This window comes from Paramacrobiotus metropolitanus, unplaced genomic scaffold, assembly GCF_019649055.1.
Source record: "Paramacrobiotus metropolitanus isolate TYO unplaced genomic scaffold, Prichtersi_v1.0 Parri_scaffold0000018, whole genome shotgun sequence".
In the NCBI taxonomy this organism is placed as follows: Eukaryota; Metazoa; Tardigrada; class Eutardigrada; order Parachela; family Macrobiotidae; genus Paramacrobiotus; species Paramacrobiotus metropolitanus.
In genome coordinates this window covers 349,733-372,596 of record NW_026570238.1, presented here as the reverse complement: position 1 = coordinate 372,596, position 22,864 = coordinate 349,733, and the positions used below count along the sequence as shown (strand labels likewise).

Below are 22,864 nucleotides of genomic sequence, written 5' to 3'. Positions count from 1 at the left end.
GTGTTTCAGTGACCGGTAACCGGGGTGTCCTGTGCTACCTAGTATTTTTTCGTAACAGTTGTAACTGCTAACCACAACATGCCATACAAATGATTTTTTAAAAGTGAATACGGTTCAGTTTTCTTATTTTATATTTTAAAAAGTATTACTTAATAATAAGTAAAATGTTCTGTCGTTTGTGCGGATGGTCGACCATTTGGATTAACTCTGCAATGTGCAACTGCGCATTGTGCCCATTCCTGAACTCAGAAAATTGCCCATATGACGTAAAAGACGTGCAAACTGCAGACCATGGGGCATATCAGTCTGCATTGTTTTTGACGCTGGTTACCAAACCATGCCTAGCAAGCACCAGCTGTGAACTGGCTGTGGTTAGCGATCGATACCTGGAATTTTGGAGTCGCGGTTTGGGGAAAAGCACTTAGTATCCATTACGTTCTTGGCATCCAGAAGTCACTTATTAGCACCAGTTTGAGGTTAAAGTTCCTGACTACGCAATTAAAAGCTTGTACAATGGAAGGCAACGGAGACAACATGCCAATGGCTACCGCAAGAAACTCGGATGATAGTAAGAGCCAGTGTATGAATTTGGGCAGTGTATAAGAGGGGCAGGAATCTATGATAACGCTATTGTTGTTGTAGTTTGCATCGATCGGGATACTGGTAGTCCGATGCGAGTGCGCCGAAGCGGGGTGGCTTATGAAATTCTGCTGGATGGTGAAGCACGGGGCAGTCCGGGAAAGTCGTTGGGGTCGCCAGTTGCTCGACGCGTCGGGGATGTTGCGGAGCAGCCTGCAGCGCCGCCGCTGACCGCCGAGCAGCTCAATGAAAAACTCGTGGCTGCTGAAGCCCGTCGTGAGGTGAGAAGCGTGTACCTATTTTCAGTTTTTGCAAATTCCGCCTGTCTTTTTGATTTGGAATATTGTATGTCGGAAAAATTTTTCACGTACAATTACAAAATGCAGTTATTATTAAACATGGTTAATGGAATATTTGAATATCAGCTATCTTGACGCTGCACGTGTATGACTGATGCTTTTTGTGTGCTTCTTCGGATTTTTTTGTACGCTTGCTCTTGACCTCATTGTGCAAAATTTTATTATGCTTTAGATGCAATACTGCATACTAGTGCATAGTATCACGTGTGCCTTAATTATTTTAATGACTGACAGTCGGTGAATGTGATTATGTACTTACTCAAATACGGGCACTTTTCATTTTAATTTTGAATTTCTAATAGCGGTTTATCAGTTTGTTTTTTTCAAGGCTGCGATAAATGAGCTTCGCAATCGCTGTTTGGAACACAACGTGGGCAGGGTGCAGCAGGCCATTCAGAAGCGAAGTTTGGCGGAGAAACAGCAGGCTGACGAACTGAAGGAGTCCATCGACAAAGAACTGGAACAAGCGCGTGCCAATGTGGAGGCCCGACGTTTGGCACAGCTGGAGAAATTGAAGCAGCAGGTGCTGCAAACTGGCGCAGTTTTCCTGTTGAACATCGATATCATACTTTTGGTTTTGTTTAGGAAAATCATCATCGTGAAATCCAGAATCGACAGAATATGGAATTCGAGGAGCGTTTGCGCCAGATGGATACCAAGTATTCCGAGATCAACGGCAACCGCGATCGTATTCTGCAGGAAATTGTGGAAAAGTTGAAGGAGCATGTACGTTTGTTTTGGTTGTCTTGTAATGCTGTTTTACACCAGTTATTTTGAATGTTCTTCCAGAATGAGCGCGTACAAGAAGTCCACGAAAAAATGGTGGCCGCTCAGAGCTCAATGCCGGATGGATCGACGGAGACGGTCAGCGAGGAACAACGCCAGTGGATTAACGCTGCCAACGAGCGGGATGAGTACATTCGCGGAGCTAAAGAACGCATGCGTCAAGCGGTGAGTTTTGGTTTGCTTTCATTCGGATGTGTTTTTAACATACTGCTGGTTATCCGCAGAATTTCGATCTGGACACGGAGAATGTGGTTGTCGCTCAGGATCAACGCCATCAGTGATGCTGTGTTTGGCCACTTACGCTCTGCAAGATATTTGTGGGATGATGTTGACGAATTATTACTGCTTAAAACATTCATATGCCTTGAAATATTTGTTCGGTTTTCATTCATTCATGTGCCTTGAAATATTTTTTCGGTTTTAGCGTTTTCTATTTTTTTGCGTGCCAGAAATTTTGTACTGATATGCGACGGCATGGGTTCTGGGAGTTTTCTACGATAATTTGATCGTCCTTGCTCAGTATTGGCCACATTTTAATTAAATTGATTTTTATTTGATGGTATGGAATTGAATACTAGGATTAAAGTTGAGATCTCAGTGATGAGCGCAGTGATTAACTGAAATTTCATCTGATAATTTTTCGGAAGCAGCGACGATCTGTCTTTTAAGAACAGCCATGGTAACCATCTCCGAGGTGACACATTGCAGCAGGCGATCCTCGTCAACTTCCGGTTCTCTTTTCTGAGACCAGTTTGCTATATTTTCACAAAAATAGTTTTCGAGGAGACGTTGCAGCCTCGAATACCATTCTATAACATTTTCCTCTCCCTCATGGTTCGTTGATTCCTCCGTAAACCGATCCACGGTTACTATACTCAGCACTGCAGCTGCAAAGGTCATGCCGTTAAAAAAAACGATAGGCGTAGTTTGTACAAACCACGGTGGAACTATCGTTGTGATAAGGATGCTTACCATGGTTAGAAACGTAACTTACGTAACTGAAAGTACTGAGTTAATCACTATTGCTTAGAACTCAAATTAAGATTTACAAGAATGTTAAAAGTGTTAATGTGCTGTGGGAAGCTGTGCGCAACTTACCGGCAATTCCAGCATGGCGAGTTATACCCCCAAAAGTGTGTGCCTCTGGATCGAAGTTGCAGATACCGTACTTTGTCAGACATTTTTGAAAAAAATTTATGCGTTCAACATGACTGTAATCGGCAAAAGCTCCCGCTAGACGTCCTTCAGCTTCGTAAAAACCATCGACACTTAAGGTGTTGCCATCGATGACCGGTATTCCAAGACTTGGATTTTTCCGCATTTTAGCAATTCTTGAACGAATTCTTCGTCTAAGGCGTTTGGCAATTTCTTCTCTTTTCCCAGTACACTCTACATTGAAAAATAAAGCACTCACAAAATCAACTAGGAATAACCTGTTAACAGCATTATCTGTAGATTAGTTTCCGTATTTCCACAAATCAAGATTCCGCATACTTTGAAATTAATGTGTTTCTGCTTTATGATGTGCTAGTCATAAATTTTGATAACATCTTGCTGTCGAAAATACTAGTACTTCTGTATGAAAGGCCGACAGAAAAGTTACATTCAGAACACAAAAGAACTGACTTGCTGGCAGGAAGTCTGGAACAGTCCATTGTAGATGTTTCGCGTCACAATGACTGAACCCGGTTTAACAGCCAATCCACTGGATAATCCAACATGTACAGCTTTAATATGTCGCTGGACCCCAGCACAGAATAAGAATTGGAACAATTCGTTCAATAACGTTGACAATGATTCGCTGCCTCCAGGATGCTAGAACGTCGTAAAACAATTCGATGTTATTTTCTTCTGGCTGCTGTAGCACACCGAATTTGTCGTTTACCAAAGGTCATCAAAGACAAACGTTATTCAAATCAGCTTAGGATCTTTGTACATAATATATATGAGATACAGGCTCATGTTAGTGAACTGAACCCATCTATCAAAAAGTATGTTTACTAGTTTAGCAATCATTATTTAACTATTACTCAATGCTACAAGTACTATTTGGATTCGTGGTGCACAAGACGTACGAGCACTCAGACTCTGGGTGCATGCGCATTAACACTTAAAAGCAGACATACCAACGCAAAGAGAACGCATCCGGCCTTAAACATTGAGCAGGAAGATATCGGAGAACAAAGATCGATAAGAGATAATCCACCTGGAATACTGGTTTCCATACAAATCTTAGCACAGCCCTCGGCTAGTTGTTTTAACAAAATCCCTTGGGTGCTAATGCAGATCAGCTGAAAAAACAACAACGTAAAAGTGCAAACTTGTTTCTTAGCTGATATGTTTACAGCATAAAGATTAACCCAACGAAAACGGCACGAAAACAGCACAGCTGCAAACCTCTAAAAATTGAGGAACAAATGTTAAGATTGCGGCTGCACTCAACGGTACGAAGATCTGGTTCCCCCCAATAATTTCGGATTTAGATCTAAATACGCAGTGACCTTTAAATTTTTGAAAAATTTATTCGCATAAACTTTAGGCTGTTTTGATTTCATACTGATATACAGTAGATCATAAAAGTTAAACAACAATACCGGTTGCAGTAAAAGGAAGGAAATATGCTCCTACATACATTAATCATATACCGCAACGTCGTGAAATCTTTTCCAGATACAATCCATTTTGATTTTCAAACCCAAATGGCGAAAACTGGCTTCAGCTTTGGTGTTCAATAGACGTTTGTATCTAGCATTTGCTATCTGAAATGCACTAGCAAAAGGGTGCACACTGTTAATTCTGTACGGCAGAGTTTCGCGAATTTGTTACACGTACATAGTTTATGCAAAGATCCTGTACCTATCGCTACTTTCCCGCTCAGCCCGTTGGTCCAGTAGGACAGAACGGGGAAGATATTTGCGAAGCTGTAGAAACTGCCTTTTTAGAAACAATATCTCGCCGGTGGACATTGCAGCGCTGTGGTGCAAAAATGCGTCAATGGACAAAATAACATGCTGGATATTTTGACGAAGATTTTCCAGTTTAGAAGCCACTTTCTCGGTGCTTGCACTGTTCTCCATGGGTGCGGAAGTGTGGGAACATTGGAAGTCATCACAGACATCATTAACAACAGAAGAGCGTAATGCGTTATCCACCACACGTTTTGAGTAGGCGTCCTCCACGATATCAAAAAATCGAAGTTTTAATGGCGACTGACTGTGCTCGTTCATCGCAATTGTAGGTGCGGGTGACGCCCAAATTATTAGCACTTACTGCATGTACAATACAGCCCATTCGACTAGAAATCTAACGCCATTTTGATCTCGTTGATTCAGAATGATCAAATTATATTGATTTTTTACAAAGATAACCTTCTCAAAATCGAAAGTACAATCGCGGATAATACATTACTTTCAACATTTTTTGCATATATGTGCTAAGTGACAACTGACAAGTCCATATATTTTGATACAAAAAGAAGTAAGTAGTTTACAAAAAATCGTTTGAGCAGGAAGTCATTTCTATTTTGGCACCTGGTTACAAGAATAGCGTAACAATGTTGCCTGTGTTTATTAGTAAGTACAACGTACGGTACGTACCTATCCGATCAAGCTTTTGCGATTAAATAAGTATATAGTAAGAAATCCAGTTCTTCATACGTAATTAAAATCGTTTGGTTGAACACCCAGTAAAACAAGAATGTATTCTAACGCTTCCTTAACTATAAAACTCCTACATAATGCAAGAGCACTTTGTTGTTTCTAAAGTCAGAATTATGTAAAGCTAGATCCATCTCATAGCTTCGTATCTTTGCAGCTAATTGTTTTAGCGTCTCTCCTAGTTCATCATCAAATGAAGTAACGGTAGTATCTGTGGCTGGTTGATTCTCCGTTACGGAGTTTTGTTTTTTAGCTGGCTGTTCATCCATGGTAACGTCATGCTTTGTAAGACAGTAGTCCACATGTTTTTTTAGAAAAGTCAAAGGTTTCCGCATTTGCTGAAACTCGAATGCCCGATCGTTTCCAGTCAGCCGTTCTGCTTCGCGGTAGTAATCAGAAGCCTGGAAAAATATAAAAATTATGGCTCTCAAGATTAGACAAAAGATCAAAAAGAAATTGGCTTAATGCGAATTACAGAACAGTATTTACATTGGGACAACCGTTCACTTCCATATTAATAACTGTTCAAATTAATTTGTTTGGGATACAGAATTCACGGTACATGCTGATTCAAATCAGCCCAAAGGTCACCATGCATATATCTGCATGCATCAAGCAAACCTCTTTCCACTGATTGCAGGCATAGAGAATTATGGCGATACAGTAATGAACCATGGGAAAAATGTCGGGAAAATCTTTTTTGTTGGCCATTTCGAACTGCTTCCATATTGTTCGCAAATAGGTTAAGAGGCATTCTCGTTGCAGATAAACTGCATAAGATGTAAAACAGTTGAATTTCAGCGCAGAGAATTTCAGACCAAGCTGATATTAAGTCAGTTAAAAAGTAAAATGGATTAGGCATTCGTATGAGAATTCCGTTTTTGAAATAAACCTTTATGTGACAGCGTTAAATTCCTGATTTTACCTTGATATGCTCTTTCCGAATAAGGTGCAGGAGTTGGCGAGCTGTGTCGATGGACGTGCTCATCACCCATTTTCATTCCTGGCTTTATAAGGGGGTTAAGTTGTTCTTCAATAGCTTGATGAAGCAGCAGTGAAGCTTTGGTCAGATCGTTTAAAAGAACTGTCGATAAAATATCTAAAACTAAGTTATGCGTTATGTATTTCAGAAATTTATAACGTACTGTAGTTGCTTGAAACAAATAAATCTTTTACATGTAAAAATTTGCATCAAAAGCAGACTGCTTTCTGTACTATATGTAAAGCACTAACAATATGTGTAGTGCGTACTAGAATGTTTACAACATAACGAGACCTTCCATTGTAGTCCAAAGCATTATGGTAAGTAAATATGTGATCACAATTGCACTCACATAGCAGTAGTATGCATTTGCCGAAACGATATTATGCGATACAAAGCAGCAATATCCAAGATAAAATAAGCCATCCAGGAGTTCCTGAGAATTACTCCCGCGATCGAAGGAGAGTTCCGCAACCTGTAATCAATATTGGAATTGTTTAATGTACATTTTAAATCGTATATTTTCGTTGTTGGCTTATCCTCCTCTTCTTATTGTTAGTTAATGTCTCTTTTCTTATTTGACTGTCTTGCATAACTACTACGCTATTCTGATGGTACGCAATACGTGCCAATAGCGTAATTTAGAAAATCCGTCCGCAAAGTACGCGTATGTATAACGGCAACATGTACACATGATTTACGGAGGTTTTTAATCGCATATTTTTTAAACATATTTAAGGCGTCCACTACGCTAATAAACCAGCTAATTAGATAAAATTATTTAATTCGGGGATCATTCTGAGTGGTAAATAGTGGCTTTGGAAAAAAAATTGCACGTGCCTGTTCTGTCAAAATATTCATTGCCATTCCGAAATTCCCTTCTTCCACATACTGCCGCGCAGTCAGAATCTGTAATTGTAGCTCCTCGTTCTTGGGCAGCCTTCCGTGCAACTTTGCCAGTTTAACATGATTTACGAGACCGCAGTAAAACTGGCTTTTCTTTAGCTTCTTGCGCGCCAAATAAGCTGCGGCCATGGTCAAATAGGGTCCCACCATTTCCAGACAGTAAAGGTCACCAAACAACTCGAGAGTCAGCTTCTGGGATAGCAACGAACATGGAATCGCAAAAAGGTAATTTCCGCGATGCAGGTTACGATGTGCCATATTGTTAGCCAACTTTAGAACCATATGCTAAAAGACAGAAAAAAGTAAAATCACAAAATTCGCACCGATTACGGCACTAGAACAGTTTCAAAATGTCAGCCACTTCCGTATTACACACATAATAAATTATGTACAATTTCTTAAACCGCTTATGAAAGCACCGCGTACAGTTACTGTATTATTATGACACTTTCTGAATTTTACAAATTTTTTTTTGTGGTCAGTGAATTTTACAAAGTTTCTTAAATGGTTAAATTAACTCGAAAAACAATAAATTAATACTCAACAATTATGAATTATTTCCGATATTACTGTACCAACGGACCAAGAAACATCAAGTATGCATTACGCTACGACCAACATAACACTATGTCGACATACACCGAACCGTGCGCGTGGATTTGTGTAGCAATATATATATAGACCTTACTTTCCTTCCTTGGAGAATGGCGTTAACTTCTTCGGTTGTAAAACGTTTCCATATTTCGCTTTTGCAGTCTGGATTGCGAATTACTTTGATTTTGGTGCAGACGTATTTATGAATGGCGTGGAAATCCAGGATGCAGTGTTTAGGGCAACTAATTAACGGTTACTAGTTGACCTCATGCCGATAAGAGCGTTTACGTTACGGCATTCTGTTTTGTCGTAGAGAATGTACCAGTAGTACGTTTCACTGCATCCAGTACACATCAGTTTTGGCTCTCTTCCGCAGATCTCACAACCGAAATGCACACGTTTGCTTTTGTCCGTAATTCTGAAGTTGACAGTGCTCGGGTGAACCACTTTCGAGGTATGCTTTATGCAGGCGCTGCTAGGTGACAGCTAGAGGTCAGCCAGTGCAAATTTTAATGGCTTGTTTGCAACGCATACATAATAAAGTCATTTTAAGCGCGGTTGACTGTATTGCATGGCAGTTAACCAACGTACATTTATTTGGCAAAGATGATCTAATAATTAGTGCTAGCATAATAGCGATATCATCTGTCATTCCTTACTAAGTTTCTAATGTAGACTAGTCTAATGTCTAATGTCTAATGTAAACAGAAGTTGTACGTCAGTGTACGATAATGATTAGAGTCAGAATTCGTAATGCTTTTCTCTATAAAATTTTGATACAAATTGGATAAATATGGATCATAATTTTAGTATTAAAGATCTTGATAAACTAAAGTACATTGTTGCTCGACAAGGTAACTGCTGCTGGTCATCGACGGGATCATGATCCCAAACGTGTTTGTTTCGACAATGTGTTTGTTGGCATATGTATCATGTATGATATTTGTATACCTAAGCCTTTCCATGGAAAAAAATTTTTTAAACTGTAACTTAACCGTACATTTAAAAGAACCCTTTGGTACCGATTTGGTGTCCTTAAAAAGGTGGCAAAGATTCATGCTCGCCAAGCAGGACAAATGACGTTTACCATCGTTGTAAAAACGTTAACGCTGTTACTGTTGCAGATGTCACAACTTCAAATCTTTCCAATAAGTTACGCAAATGCACAAAACTGCTGTATAAGCTCTTACTGGATGCAAAGAAAGTAGAGGCAAATCGGCTTCTTTTATTGGCAGAAAACAAGCATCTTAAGGGTGGGTACAACATTGTGCGTATGACAGTTGAAAGCAATTCGATTATACAGATTGTAAAAAATTTAGGTTTTTGCATTATTAAAGTTTTCACATCGAAGTGCGATCTGTTGTCTATTTTTTTATGTGAATTTAAGAATTTATTAATTTTTGTAGAGCGGCTAGCGAAACTTGAGCAAGTACAAACACCCCCAGAGCAGTGTGCTGTTGGGAATGCTAATCAACTCCGTAATACGGTCGACCCGAATCCGCCAGCCTGTAATCGACTGGAAAGCCCAGAAATGATTTCTGCTAGCGATGTTTGGAATTTATTATGGACAAAATAACAGTTCAGGCATAATAATTATTATTAAAAGTTCCTGTTTATGAACTGCACAAGTATAAGATTCTTATAATCATGTCGCTGAATTATTTATTCCTTCTGTTTCGTTTGTGGAAGAACATCATCCTCTTCCTGGAACAACAAGAGAACATACACAATACTGATGGTTCATACAAGTTTGTACAAGAACGGAAGAGCAACTACAGCAACTACTGTAAAATTAATAAAGTACAGTACGTATTGCACCTACTTAAGTAATTATAGTACTGAATTACGGAACCTAAACCGAAAAAGTCCTACTGCATTGTTTTTGTTTATCCAACCTGTAAATATGTTGCTAAGCAAATTAGGCACGCACTGCATTCAGTTAAATTCAAATTACCGTACAAGTTCTTATTTATTGCACCCTGCACAGGTGTGATGCAGCCTGCAGCTATTTCTGTAAATAAAAATCGCGCTGGTTTTTTTGGTAGAACAATAAAGCTGATGTTCGCAAAACTTACAGTTTTATTGATGAAAGGATTGCTTTTGCTTAGCTGTAGAAGTAATTTAATAAAGCACACTTCTGATAACTGAAAGAAAAAATAGCCAGTAATATGATCACTTCTGACCCCGAGTAAAACGACTTGCAAAAAAAACGTTAGGTAAACGTTTGGAAACAGCTAAAATTGACACACATCCGTTCACCTAGCGGTAGTTACACGTTAAACTAACGTGTTTCCTACAAGCTGTTTTACTCGGGGACCCGACGAACATAGTATAAATAAATGGTATTATGTGTGCGCTAGCTAGTCAAGAAAAATACGACTGTTGATCATTTTGTGGTCGTTGCACTGTCGCCTAAGAGAAGCCGCAATTATAATAAGTATCCTTTTCTATTTTCGTGGATGTGTGATTGTTGCTGCAGAATAATTACTGCAGTATTGTTGCGTGTCATTTCGCGCCAAGGTGCATTCTGAAGATGCAGGAACGGAAATGGAATACTCTTTTCCGTCCACTCCGAAAAAGCTACAGTGATCCGTGTATAGGTAAGTATCTGACAACAAATAAAGTTATACGTTATTGGATGAATACGGAAACCCGAGTAAAACAGCTTGTAGGAAAAACGTTAGTTTAACGTGTAACTACCGCTAGGTGAACGGATGTGTGTCAATTTTAGCCGTTTCCTAACGTTGATCTAACGTTTTTTTTTCAAGTTGTTTTACTCGGGAAATGGTGCTGGCGGTTTTGTGTCAAGTTTTCTATGGCTGTTCTCTGCTGCTGGTCTGATTATGTAGTGCTTCTCGTTAATTTTTATAGATGTCGCTAGAATTACTGTTGGCACGTTTTTGGCTCCTTTGGTCACCGTGCATTCAGCAGTACCTGCTGCAGCTGTAGACGGTGGCGAAAAGGACATTCCGCGACAGGTACAACATTTATTTGTGCACGTGGAGGAACTTGCACCATAAATTATTTATTACCACACAACGCCTGTGCAATAGAAATATGCATATATTTGTATTACTGGACATGATATTAGGGCCTGCTAGATAAATCGTTAAGTACTGTATCTTTTTTTTACAGTTACCTAAAATAGTTTGTACTGCGAGGATGTTACTGCTTAATTTCTGTCATGCCATGTCTGTGAAAAGGGTGATAAATAACATGAAATTGAGGCGACAAAGTAGCTGGTTGCAGGTAGATTACCGAAGAACTGCTTCTGCCATCCGGATCACGCACTAGCCCCACAAAAGATGCAAGTACGCAGACAATTTTGTCAGCAAAAAAGCTTGCTACAACGCAAACGGGAATACACGGTGGACGACACATTACCGCAGCGGCATTTACCAGATTCTTAACGGGAACAGATTCCATTAGCATTTTTAATGGCGATGCTGCCGAGATTCGCTATCATCGTTCTACCTCAGCTTCGAATTTGAGTGACAGATACGTCTCAACGAAAACTGGACCGGTGCCTATTCTACAAAATCCACGGCAAGCCCGGAAATATAGACATTCCCAAGCGGATTCGCTTGGCTTTGGATCAGTTGTAGCACACCAGAGTTCCGAATGCGGCACTGTTGGCCGAGAAGGCGATGCATCTTGCCAGGCAGTGGCCACGGTGGCAGCCAAGGATTCATTTCAGTTGGAAAATGACGATATTGACGAGTTAACAACAGAAGATATATTCCACAAAGCGGACTACGTTACTGAGGAAAAACACTTCCGAAAGAAAGAAGTTCGCAGAAAGTCAACCAGAGGCAGGGCGGAAGGTAGATCTGTTAACTCCTCTAGCCAAGCAAAAGGTCATCTGGGTGAAACCGACTATGGTAACGATCGCAAGCCGGCGAAAATGAAAAGAAAAGTTACAGGAAAGGAACTAACAAGTGACGGTTTCGATAGAGAGCGTGACGAAGAAAAAAACTCTGTTGATGACGAGGAAGGTAAAGGTTTAAGGCTCGAAATGTATTAGAATAAGCGTATTGTATGAAATTCAGACATATACAGATTGATACAAGCCTTCTGACCGGTTTGTACTATATATACAGTACGTGTGCTAATTAATACTGCAATCTGAAAACGAGTACTTATGAAAACGAGTACTTATACGCAAAAAGGAAAGAATCATTAATTTATCAACCGTGGGCTGAATAATTACTATTCTGTTTCTTTTTAGATATTAGTGGAGAATCGCCAATGACTGCACTTAAAAAAGATAAGCAGTACAAAATACAAAATACTGTGATGCAAAGAATAAGTCAAAAAGGTCACACTCCTGCTCAACACAGTAAAGGAATTCGAAAAAAGAGCACCCAAGTGGCAGAAGATGTCATGGCAGAGCACGATGACCTCGAGGAAATCGCTAAGAAATCAGTGGACGGAACCTATGGAAAGGTCGATACAGTTAGCCATCTTAAAGATTCTACCAAACAGAAAACGCCAGCGAGAGCAAGAAAATCAGTAAAACACAGCAAACAACAGGAGAATAATGAAACGGATGATATTTTAACTCAACAAATGAAAACATTACAGAAAGAAACAAGATCCAGCGAAAGCGTATCAGCCAAAAGCTCACTTTCTTCGGTCAGTGATTACCAGCTTGTTGACCAGACGATCGCGGGAAGTGCTGCATCGGTGGCCTCGGGAAAAGCAGCTTCTGGACCGCGGGTGAAGGATATGCTGGAATTGTTATCCGAATCGTTGACGACACCAACCAGTTCGCCTAATGATGTCACGGAATCGCCGCTGTTTTCTCCAGACGTCCCGACGATGGCGACTGATTCCTTACACCGCAATACTCTTAACCAGAATACCCGGAATTCTGGTAACCTTCGAAAAAGGAGTAAATTATCAATGGAAACACAGACAGCTGCTGCACGCGCTTCATCGGGATTTGCCGGCGTCGATCTCGCATACATGCAAAAGCGCTTAGCAGACCAGGAGGAATTCTTCTCGACCATTATGCAGGGAACCTGCGAAAAATGTCACCGGCCCCTCAAGCATATGGAACTAACGGATCTCTTCAAACACAAACTGCTACATCGAAATACCGAATTCATGTTTGACCCAGAAGTAAGCCAAAGTACTCGACTCAAGTCGTTTACAGTACATACTAATTACGCTGTTCCGCTGATTAGTGTATGCAAGTTATCGTTTTCTGTCACAGCACTTTTGCTGTCCTGAGTTCCAAAAAGAGCTAGAAAAGCTTCTTTTTGCGCGGGGAACTTTTGATGCAATGGCAGACAGAAGATCTGGCCGGCGCAGCGGAGGAAGTGAGGACCATGGACCGAAAAGGCGCCGCAGTAGCTCCAAAGGTATGCGACATCGTAGTTCAACGGCGGGTAGTCTGCAGCACGAAGCAGGGCGTGGGCATCGTGGAAAAAAAGGAAAGGGAAAAACTGGCCACCGACGCCGGTCAACAACAGAAAAAGACACAGCCGGCGAATTAGCCGCTATAGAACGGATGCTGCGTCAAGCCGAACGCAAATCAGAAGAGAAGCCTAGGGTCACCGAAGACAACGACGATGACTCCGATGAAGATGAAGTTGACATTGATAATAATACCGTCGAGGAGCTTGAACCGTCAAGTGAAGTTTTCAGCCTTAAGAAACGTCGTACAAAAGAGAAGCGCAGTCTGAAAGCAGTAGCTGCATCCAAAGGTCCAGTCGGGACGAGCAAACTGGAGAAGGGCAGTCGTCGAAGCAGTAAAGTCGGGGAAAAGGATATGGCGAAAGACGCTGAATCAAACAAAACCACGCACGGTGGATTGCATACTTCTAAGAAAAAATTTTCATCGTCTTTAAATTGGAAGACATCGGTGAGCGGCAGCAGAAGGACCAGCTACAGTAAGTTGCATGTTCTTTAGCATATATTACTATGATTACTAATCGATGTCAACACATGCTGCAGCGCGATCAGTATCCGGCGACTTTCCCGACAATCGCTACAAAGGCAACACCATGTCTTGGGTATGATACAATGTAAAACATGGAAAGATATAGAAACCGCGATCTGAAGAAATATTTAAAGGTCTTGCATTAATGTTGGAGAACAATAATTACATAGAGTACGATTACAGCACAATACTAACTTACTACGACGTGTGATTTAATATTGAACTTATTGTATCTGGTTTCTCAGGCGTTATCGTCGTATGCTTGCAATAAATCAGGTTGGACGCTGCGGAAGCCCGTGCCACTTCGAACAAAAAGCTATTTGCTAAAAGAGAAGCCGGAACATGGTGATAAAGCGAACGAGGAACCCATAAAAAGTAAAGATTATTGGGTAAGTACGCTTTGTTTACATTTATGGTACCACTTCGAAGATTTTCCTCCGAAAATATAGCCATTATTGCCAACGGCCGTGATCCACTGGTACGACGACATGCTTGCATCCGAATTTACTTTGCCTTCACAACCGACTGGTTATTATCCGTAAGTAGGGAGGGAAAACTACAGTAACCATACACCGGTTACCTTTGAGTGGGCGCAATCTACATATCGGTAAATCGGTCATCAATATAACAGTCCGTTCAAATTTACAATTAAATGCCAGGGGAGTGTGTCTTACAAAATTATAATTATTATATACGTATACATGTGTATATATATGTATGAGATTTACGGGAAAGTACGTGTTCGGATCCATGAGTCAATATTAATAAAGTTTTGCGGTTTTATGTGCATTCAAGGGTATTTAAACAAGCGCATTATCTAACCACTTAGGATGTTGTGCGGTAAAATGAGTTTTTGCAGATACCTGAACGGAAGAACAGCATTTGTCACTGCAGAATATCAAAAAGGCCAAAGCATAGTGGCAGTTTTTGCAAACAGTAACACCTGGAGTGATTTGCATCCGGTAGAATGTCCAGTGTCAGCAATTATTGATACTGGATCATTTGGCATTATTTTTGGAAAAGATGTTGACTGGATGCCGCTGTAAGTTCTAGTACTGTTCCGGTCAGAGTTTTACCAAGTAATGCGATATCAAATCACGAGTTTAGGGTGATACAAGTTACACTAAACTTTAATGTATGTAATTGCGCTAGAATTTTGCCACAGGTATCTCGTTAGTCCTGATCACGTTCGCATTGTGCGAAGTGTTTTTGACGAAGGCGATAACATTGTGAATTGGGAGCAGTTCCAAAAGGCCAATCCATTAGGATCTCACAAAAACCCAGCTTATAACAATGGCGAAATTTCAGTGGACATTATTGGGCCCAAGGATATAAATGTTCAGTTGACAAATGATGCCATGAGAATACGAGCAAACTGTGGATTTCGGAAAACTTATGTATGTTTACCATTCCTATACTAGTGATTCAATGGCACTTATTCCAGATAAACTTACCGAGCAAAAATAAGTGCAATAGTTAGTTAAATAAGGAAACCTGCGAACCAATTAACTTTTGCCACTACGTGTATGAAGTTATGAAGTACTCATCAAATATATATGCATGTTTATTTTGTTTTTGGCTTTTTCACGTCACACCTCCGCCAATTTAGGCGATTCCAAAACCTGAAACAAGATCCCAAGCTGAAAGATGTGTCACGGTATTTAAGGGTCAACTGGCAAGCATTCGGTAGATTTACAGATTTCATTGACAACCAAGCGTATTAACATTCAACACTAAATTAAACGTAAAGAAGCCGGCGTTTCTCCAATTTCTAGGGAAAAGGGAGAGTACCTCACAAAAATTCTAGCGGAATCGCAAGCCTACTGGACGCAGAACCAGACTACAATCGTTCTCGCAATGGCCCGCACAGCTATGAAAGCAGCCAAATCTCCAATGAAAAGAGCAAATAAGAACTTGTTGTAGCTCTTCAGTATCGTTAATTATTGTTTTCATAAATCACTTAGTAAAAGTAAAGTCGGTCTGCCATGCTGAAACCTAGCCGCATCAATAACAAAAACAAAAATTTTTCTTATGCGGAGCTGTTTAGCAATGAAAAATAAAAAATTGTTTAGTAGACATATCGAACGTGCTATCAACTGAGAAGGCAACTACCGGTATACACTATACAGCTTTTATTATAATTTTATAGGGTAAAATATCACATGAATGCAAAACTTTCTGTTTGACTTAGTTTAAAGGGTTTGCAGAGAGTTCTGCAAACTTAATTTAGCAGGTACTAGTAAGTAAGCCTCATATTGAACCAAGTTATCCACACGCACATGCATAAGTACACTACACTACAATACACTACTTATACCGAACAAGTAAGAAAAACAAAAAAAAACTTATCTTGTTCACCACTATGAACTTAATATGCTAAAATATGTTACTGTATTGTTAGTTGGTACCTTGCATTAAATATAAGTTTTCGTTCTGAACTTTTGCGTCTGTACTCGTATAAAAGAAAAAAAATTATAAAATTCCAACACTTGCACAGTGTGTGCTCAAAAAATTATACTCAGGCTACATTAAAATTCGATTACTGTACCATTGATTACCATTTATCTGCCTCTTGGAGATTTACAGTTTTGGTAAAGTAATTACGCATTCTTCGCCCACTGCAGAAGTGCACATTATCGGTGAATGTTGATGTATGCCTCTCCCTCTGGATTTGTTACTGGAATTGCCAGAAGGGAATTTATCCGAGACGTATCTGGCCAGAATACACGAAGGTAAGTTTGGCAAAGCGTCTATAAACTGGTACCATAAATCCAGTTTGCTGTCGTACAGTTCTTCCGACACCTGTTACTTTATTCTCAGGCATTCGATGCGACGTTTGTGCCAAAGTCGGCTTTGTGGATCGACGTTACAAATGCCTGGTTTGTGCTGATTATGATGAGTGTGGCAAATGTCATGACATGAATCTCACATCGTCTCCTCACAGTCGCAGTCATCCCACTCAATGTATACTGACACCGTCCTCTAAAGGTACTGTAATAGGTAGTAGATGCACTTCGTTTTAAATTTTTCGAAACAGTATATCTACTCAGCTGAAAAAACGTACACGCAGCGCTGTTACGGAACTGATTACGGAACTGAACTGATTAGTGATTTTGAAATTACAGAATTTGATACTTTTGAGAGTGCATATTTATTTGTCTTTTTTTGGACGTCTTTTTAACTAGACAATCATAACATTGGCAATAAAAAAATTTGTGTAGTTATCGTCGAAAATTAGCGAAGTTTTTAAATGCACGGTTTTTCGCGATAGCAATTTATTTCGGAAACGAAAATGCCGCATCCAGGAAGCAATCGCTTACCTGCCCCTACTGTGGTGGAATTGGCCTGGAAGAAGCTGAGCTGCTCAGCCATCTGGAAAGGAGACATGTGAATTTGTCCCAGAACTCTGTTCTCGTCGTAAGTATCACAAATTTGTTTGTCCGTAGGACCTAGTATAGAAACTGTGCAAACCGCTTGTATTACCTACAAAGTTATTTGTGCTCAGTACTTTTTACGAAAGTTCAAAATCGATGCATGAAATATTCGGATCGATGCTCATTCTTTATGGGCATAAGTCTTAATATGAATCGATTCATATTTATGAGCAGGTACGGTTGCACTGTACTATGCTTGCTGACATCATCCAGAAATTAAAGCTTATAATTATGTATGTATTCGAAAGCCGAGTGGAATAGTTAAGGGTCTAAACCTAATAGTTTTCGTATTGCAGTGGTGTCCTCTTTGTGTTTCCGGCTGCGAGATAACCACGAGGTCACGGACTGATAATCTGATCGACCATATTGCCCATGAACATCGCTTTCCGAATGCAAGCTCTTCCATATTCTCTAACCACGTACCGCGACGCCTTAACAACAACCATAGTCAAATACCAGCCGAAGTAAACTTAGCACAGAATAGTCACTACTCGGACTACTCTAGTTATTTAAGTTTTATAATGTATTGCTAATAGTGATAATATGGATGCCAATTTACATGTTCGGCAGGCTGTAGACCTACCTCTCTCTCCGACCAGTCGATTTGATCATGGTCCACAGCTACGGCATCCACCATCCGCCGGTTCTCAGAGAGTACGATTCGGCAGTACTCCAGTAACTCGCGACTCCGCATTTGCTACTCCTGCTACCATTCCTGAAATTCCGATCAGTAAGAGAGTTGTTTGAAAATATTTGCAGCGCCATAAAATAATTAAGATTTTCGACGTTGGCTTATCCATTTTGAAAATTACGAGTAATATTTTCGAGGAAGTAATAACTGCGTGTATTATGCTCGAAGATTTGATTCCTCAAAGGGAAACGAACACGACGCCAGTGTTAAGCTCCAGTAGTCTTAGCCCTGCACGATCAACAGCAGTAATTCGTGTCACCAGCCCGGGAGGATCCCATTTGTTTAGTGCTTACCACCCTCGTCCTCGAGCAGGCACAGACAACGCTTCTGGTCACAATCAACATGCTACGCGGATAAGGCGGGGCTGGATAGAAACATTAGCCAAACCTACGCGCCATCCAAAATCACTGCCTCTACCTGCTCTGATAACGGCATCTGCTTCTGGAATGAATTCTGGTTCCATCAACGCATCTACAGAGCGAGACCGAAGCGCGCGGACAGATTTGTCTGAACGGTTTGTACTTAACTAGCTACGGTAACATATAAAGGCTTTTCCGCTACGAAGAACATTAGCGACGTCTAAACAAATATTAGTAAATTAGGTGCAAATATGTTGTGTGTACTATTTACGTATGCGTTTCCCGCCTCGAAAAAGGTCACTGGGATATACAAGCATTACAATGATATCACTCACAAGCTGGCAATTTTATATAATTAACGTAGGTATTCGCAAAACTTTGCATATCTATATAGCGATAATGCAATGGTAAAATGTTGTAACTGTAAAAAAACGATCTTTTGGGCTATTAATTTTGTATGCATTAATGAATTTTGAGAGCGCCAGTTTTTACAGTATGATAATTATGACAAAAGCATGATAATTATTTTTACAGTATGATAATTATTATTAAGTCGTTTCAAATGTTTACAGCATATTGAATAACCCGGATCACACAAAACCAGCCAGAAACATTGCGGTGACCACTGAAGATGCAAACAGGATTATGTTTTTGCGGGAAGTTTTGCTGGCAAGCCTTACTGGAGACAACGAATGCGCAAGATCACTGGATTCTACCTTTCTTTTGGTCAGCTAGTGCACGGCTCATCAAACGCACCTGTCAAATGCACTGATGGAACATGCTTGGAAAAGATCAACTGTTGAGTGTTTTATTCCACGTGAATCGTAATGGTGAAAAAACTATAGAAGTATGGTTTTGCGATGTAGTGAGATTGCACTCTCACGTACGCGTCAGTGTCACATGAACAAACGGTTTATGCATTGCGTGATTCGCCGATAGCTTTAATTTGTATGTTTTTATAAAGTAGCGCTGCGTAACACAAAGAGAACGTTCATAGTGGAAAATGGCCTGATTACTTACACTAGACGAAATTAATTCTGGGCGACCACGTTTCTTAAAACTGATCTGATCAAATGCAAATGGGAACTGTAACTTTAATCTTGTTAGCGTCCAGATCTGCCAAACTGATCCCAAAAGTGTTCGCTGGGTTGGTTGAAGCCATAAATATTCTTTCTGAAATGTTCATTCCTAGCGCGATCTTCCAAGCCTTTAAGGATATTGTCCTGGTTAAGTTGCTGATCCACGCGCCCTTTGTTTTTCAGAGCTTCGTGGTCGCTAAATTTCGCAAATCGCTCCTGCTCTTTTACAAATTGTACCCGATCCAGTTCATTTCGGGATTCTTTAGCCTTTTGTTGTCGCTTGACATCCTGTTGGTACTGAACATCGGAATACATTTGTTGCAGCTGCTCTTTTGTTTCTCCGCGCCAGTCCGTTCGCCTGAATTTATCGAACTTTTTGGGCTGCTCATTCAAGAATGATCCGTGCGTCCAGAAGCTGATTTCTTCCTCATCGCGCTTCCACTCTTCGTCCCTTTTAGCTCTTCGCAAAATCTTATCTTCTTGGGACTGGATGAAATAAACAGCCTGCACTTATAATTCTGTGTAGTTCTGTACAAGTAAAGTCCGCTGGACATACACGGAATACTACGCATATATATACTACTTGCAATTGTACATTCATAAAGCGTGCAGTTGCACTACGGTGTATTATTTTTCAGTGCTATCCCTACGAATGGCTCACTACTCTGTACCTGTTGCAAGTTTTGTTGAAAGGTACTAATTTCGTCTTTCTTATGCAGCTTTAGCAGCCGCCTTTGGCTATTATCAGCCGTCCTTCCAAGCTGTATTTCTTTCCGTTCCAAAAGGCTTTCTAAATCGTTAGCCTTTTCCCTCTCATTTGCCTGCTGCCGCACTTGCTCATCAAGCATCGAACGCTGCAGTTTTTTTTTCGCTAAAGGAATATGCGGATCCATATACCGAAATCCATCAAAACTAAAATTGTTGCGTTTGCGTTACCTATTCCAAAGGTCGTAAGCATCACGCTATATTACGTTCACATTTTCAGTGATACTTAACGCCTTGGATGCGGTGGTTGCTATTTTTACTAACTTGATCATAGCGGAAGGGCCTTGTACAGACGTATCTTTGTGATGGTATGGTTGCGGTGAGGCGTGCTTTTCCAACACCAGTCTGCTTTCCTGTTTTTGCTGGCTTTGTCGGTAATTTGTCAAGGCTGACCTTTCACTCCGTTCTGCTTGTCGAGCACGGTACATTTCGGCGTAATGAAGCTGATCTAGTTGCTGCAGATAACTTTCTGCAAGCGTAAATAAGCAAGTTGATTGGCCAGTATGGAGACGGTAGTTACTCGTTAAATGTAAATATAGACTACATAATATTGTGTACTCGTAGCAATAATGAAAAGTGGAAATTAACTACAATTTAAATTAACTAAGGTAAAGTGGAATGCGTTCTAGTGCTAAAAAAACTGACTGCGGTCGTAAGTGTTTGTAATGGTTATTTATTACATACAATTGCAAGTTCTCTTTTACGAGCTCTCATAGTGAAAATTTAACTGACAGTGCTAACAGGAAGCATATGCAGACAGCAGAGAATACCTATCTAATGTAATCTGGTGGCGATCTTTAGGAATTATTTTCATAAACCAAGTTTATATGAATTTTGACAGTGGCTAAATGTTTTGCACTACTCTGTTGTTGCTGCATTGACTACAAAGGATTGATATACTCGTAATAATGCTCTATTTTACGTAAGGACAGTGCCTCTTGCCGATCCGTGTCCATGCGTCGCTGGTGCTGCATCATTTGTGCATCAATATCTTCCTTTTTAATCTGTAAACTTAGATGAAGCTATATAGTTCTTTTAACTTTCAGGTGTAACTCTACTAAGGATTGCAAAAGACCGACATATTGTGATGATTTAACGTAAATAATAGGGCATTACATCCTGCTTTACTTACCAGTTAGCTATAGCACCGGATGTGGTCTTATTTAATTCGCTAGCAGCAAAATCGCTGTGCTAACATAATTATCAGCCACTGTAAAACTTCCCGAAGCTTACCGTGATATTAGCAATTCTAGGATCAGAGTGTAGAATACGACTCCTTCTAGCTTCGAAGTTACGCCTCATGGTTTCCCATTTCAGCTCCTGTTGTGTAGGTGGTCTTGTAAGCGCCATAGCTTTGTTGTTTTTAGTGCCGTTGTATGAAAATTAATGTTTGAATCGAAATCAGGAACTTTGCAAGCCCGCTGATGAACGCTGTACAGTACAGTTGACAAACGGGTTCTGACAAACGGCTGATCACTATCGTGGAGCAGTTCGTGTTCGACAAAGGTCAGTAATGCAGGTAGTTTGCAGGCATATGAGCAACTTTACACTGACGCATTGTGATACAATACCATAGTTAAAAATGTACAATACACAAAATTAGTACGCCTGCCTACAGTACGACTGTACGAGTACTTTAAAAATTATCATGATCATTTCTATAAAGTAAGTGTTGCTATTTTGGCAAAGTAGTTCTCAGCACAACAAGTTACCAATCGCGAGGCTGGAAAGTTATACAGCTGATACGAAAAAATTACAGTGCAGAAAATTACTGTTGCTAGAATACAGTACAGTAAGTATTTGCTTGTCTGTGAAAGCTACCGCTTTAGTGAATACTTCGCTATCGCTAATTTAGTGAATTGTGATTAAGTCACAATTTGATGAGCAATTTGTGGCTAAAGGTCATTAGTAACTCCACAAAATAGTGGTGGTCAAATCGTTCTTGCGTAATTGTTATAATATTAGTCGACCGGAGCGTAGCGAAGGTCCTCTATTTCAAGAGTAATACTTTTGTTGATTTCTGTCCGTTACGAAACGTCGTTACGAAAGGTTGTTACGAAAGGTTGTTACGAAAGCCATTTCCAAAGAGTAAATGGAAGTGTTTATGTTGCTAAGTCGTTTTGCAAAATAATATTAAATTTTATTATTCCACATATATACATATAGTAAAGTACACTGACAGATCAAATAATTAAGTTTGTAATAAATTATTAAAGTGTATTATACGTGCTATACTCAACGGAAAATGCTGCGCTCCGGTCTGCCAAATGCACGCCAACGTGCATTTTTCCTAGTATACGAGCATGGTCAGAACGCAAAAATGGTATATGGTCAGAACGCAAAAATAAATTCCGTACGAGAGAAAATCAAGTTATTTTTTTAATTTTAATTTTTGATTTTTGCGTACACCGGTACATGTACACTATAAATAAACGTGCACTATAACTCTGTAAATTTAAACAGATAATGGTAATATTAGATTTATTCTGGAGCTTGTGCTCGAACCGGTGCCGGCACGTTATCTATGTACAGTACTCGTACTTATTGTACTGTAAGCTATTGACATTAAATTTTATTATGTTGACAGCTTTGTGGAGTGTGGACGTGCGCGGTAATCATTGCAAACAAAATTTGGCAATACATATAACACTGGCAAGGGGAAAGCTAATTTCTGTAATACAATGAGCTTGTCTGTATTTGCAGACGTGAAACCTAAACCTAAACATA

The 22,864-nt window shown here is 40.0% G+C and overlaps 5 protein-coding genes across 11 annotated transcripts; 3 read left to right on the top strand and 2 right to left on the bottom strand.

Annotated features, from left to right (window-relative positions):
- The first annotated feature begins 193 nt into the window (after window positions 1–193).
- Window positions 194–2,325, top strand: LOC129585668 (trichohyalin-like). Its single transcript, XM_055478446.1, has 6 exons — window positions 194–568; window positions 643–860; window positions 1,267–1,461; window positions 1,524–1,664; window positions 1,728–1,889; window positions 1,949–2,325. The coding sequence occupies exons 1-6, from the start codon at window positions 514–516 to the stop codon at window positions 2,003–2,005; spliced, it is 828 nt and encodes a 275-aa protein (XP_055334421.1). The 5' UTR covers window positions 194–513; the 3' UTR covers window positions 2,006–2,325.
- LOC129585843 (uncharacterized) lies at window positions 2,200–8,920 on the bottom strand. Its single transcript, XM_055478725.1, is given in 15 exon segments — window positions 2,200–2,611; window positions 2,823–3,113; window positions 3,351–3,539; window positions 3,851–4,015; window positions 4,357–4,493; window positions 4,581–4,897; window positions 5,321–5,781; window positions 6,002–6,150; window positions 6,306–6,471; window positions 6,474–6,479; window positions 6,715–6,837; window positions 7,203–7,553; window positions 7,957–8,104; window positions 8,185–8,348; window positions 8,885–8,920. Coding segments are annotated over 9 exon segments (1,482 nt in total). The 3' UTR covers window positions 2,200–2,611; window positions 2,823–3,113; window positions 3,351–3,539; window positions 3,851–4,015; window positions 4,357–4,493; window positions 4,581–4,897; window positions 5,321–5,442.
- LOC129585813 (uncharacterized) lies at window positions 8,495–15,860 on the top strand. 7 transcript variants are annotated; one of them, XM_055478680.1, is made up of 15 exons: window positions 8,495–8,716; window positions 8,987–9,115; window positions 9,269–9,662; window positions 10,342–10,462; window positions 10,734–10,840; window positions 11,116–11,857; window positions 12,091–12,986; window positions 13,081–13,759; window positions 13,824–13,882; window positions 14,055–14,198; window positions 14,259–14,347; window positions 14,669–14,851; window positions 14,975–15,206; window positions 15,419–15,495; window positions 15,585–15,860. In XM_055478680.1, exons 3-15 carry the CDS (start codon window positions 9,510–9,512, stop codon window positions 15,730–15,732), a joined length of 3,630 nt encoding a protein of 1,209 aa, XP_055334655.1. In that variant the 5' UTR covers window positions 8,495–8,716; window positions 8,987–9,115; window positions 9,269–9,509; the 3' UTR covers window positions 15,733–15,860. The 7 variants fall into 7 exon arrangements, 6 of the variants coding, with proteins under 6 accessions (XP_055334655.1, XP_055334656.1, XP_055334660.1 ...); XM_055478681.1 differs by having other exon boundaries at window positions 8,495–8,796; XM_055478685.1 differs by lacking the exons at window positions 8,495–8,716; window positions 8,987–9,115 and having other exon boundaries at window positions 9,510–9,610.
- Window positions 15,861–16,155: 295 nt separating this feature from the next.
- Window positions 16,156–19,277, top strand: LOC129585730 (E3 ubiquitin-protein ligase KCMF1-like). Its single transcript, XM_055478541.1, has 7 exons — window positions 16,156–16,541; window positions 16,630–16,797; window positions 17,081–17,226; window positions 17,540–17,707; window positions 17,814–17,973; window positions 18,103–18,448; window positions 18,866–19,277. Exons 1-7 carry the CDS (start codon window positions 16,463–16,465, stop codon window positions 19,026–19,028), a joined length of 1,230 nt encoding a protein of 409 aa, XP_055334516.1. The 5' UTR covers window positions 16,156–16,462; the 3' UTR covers window positions 19,029–19,277.
- LOC129585731 (RIB43A-like with coiled-coils protein 2) lies at window positions 19,151–21,848 on the bottom strand. The gene is made up of 5 exons (XM_055478543.1): window positions 21,371–21,848; window positions 21,060–21,141; window positions 20,402–20,606; window positions 20,044–20,284; window positions 19,151–19,858 (listed from the first exon to the last, which is right to left on the bottom strand). Exons 1-5 carry the CDS (start codon window positions 21,485–21,487, stop codon window positions 19,397–19,399), a joined length of 1,107 nt encoding a protein of 368 aa, XP_055334518.1. The 5' UTR covers window positions 21,488–21,848; the 3' UTR covers window positions 19,151–19,396.
- Window positions 21,849–22,864: the final 1,016 nt, after the last annotated feature.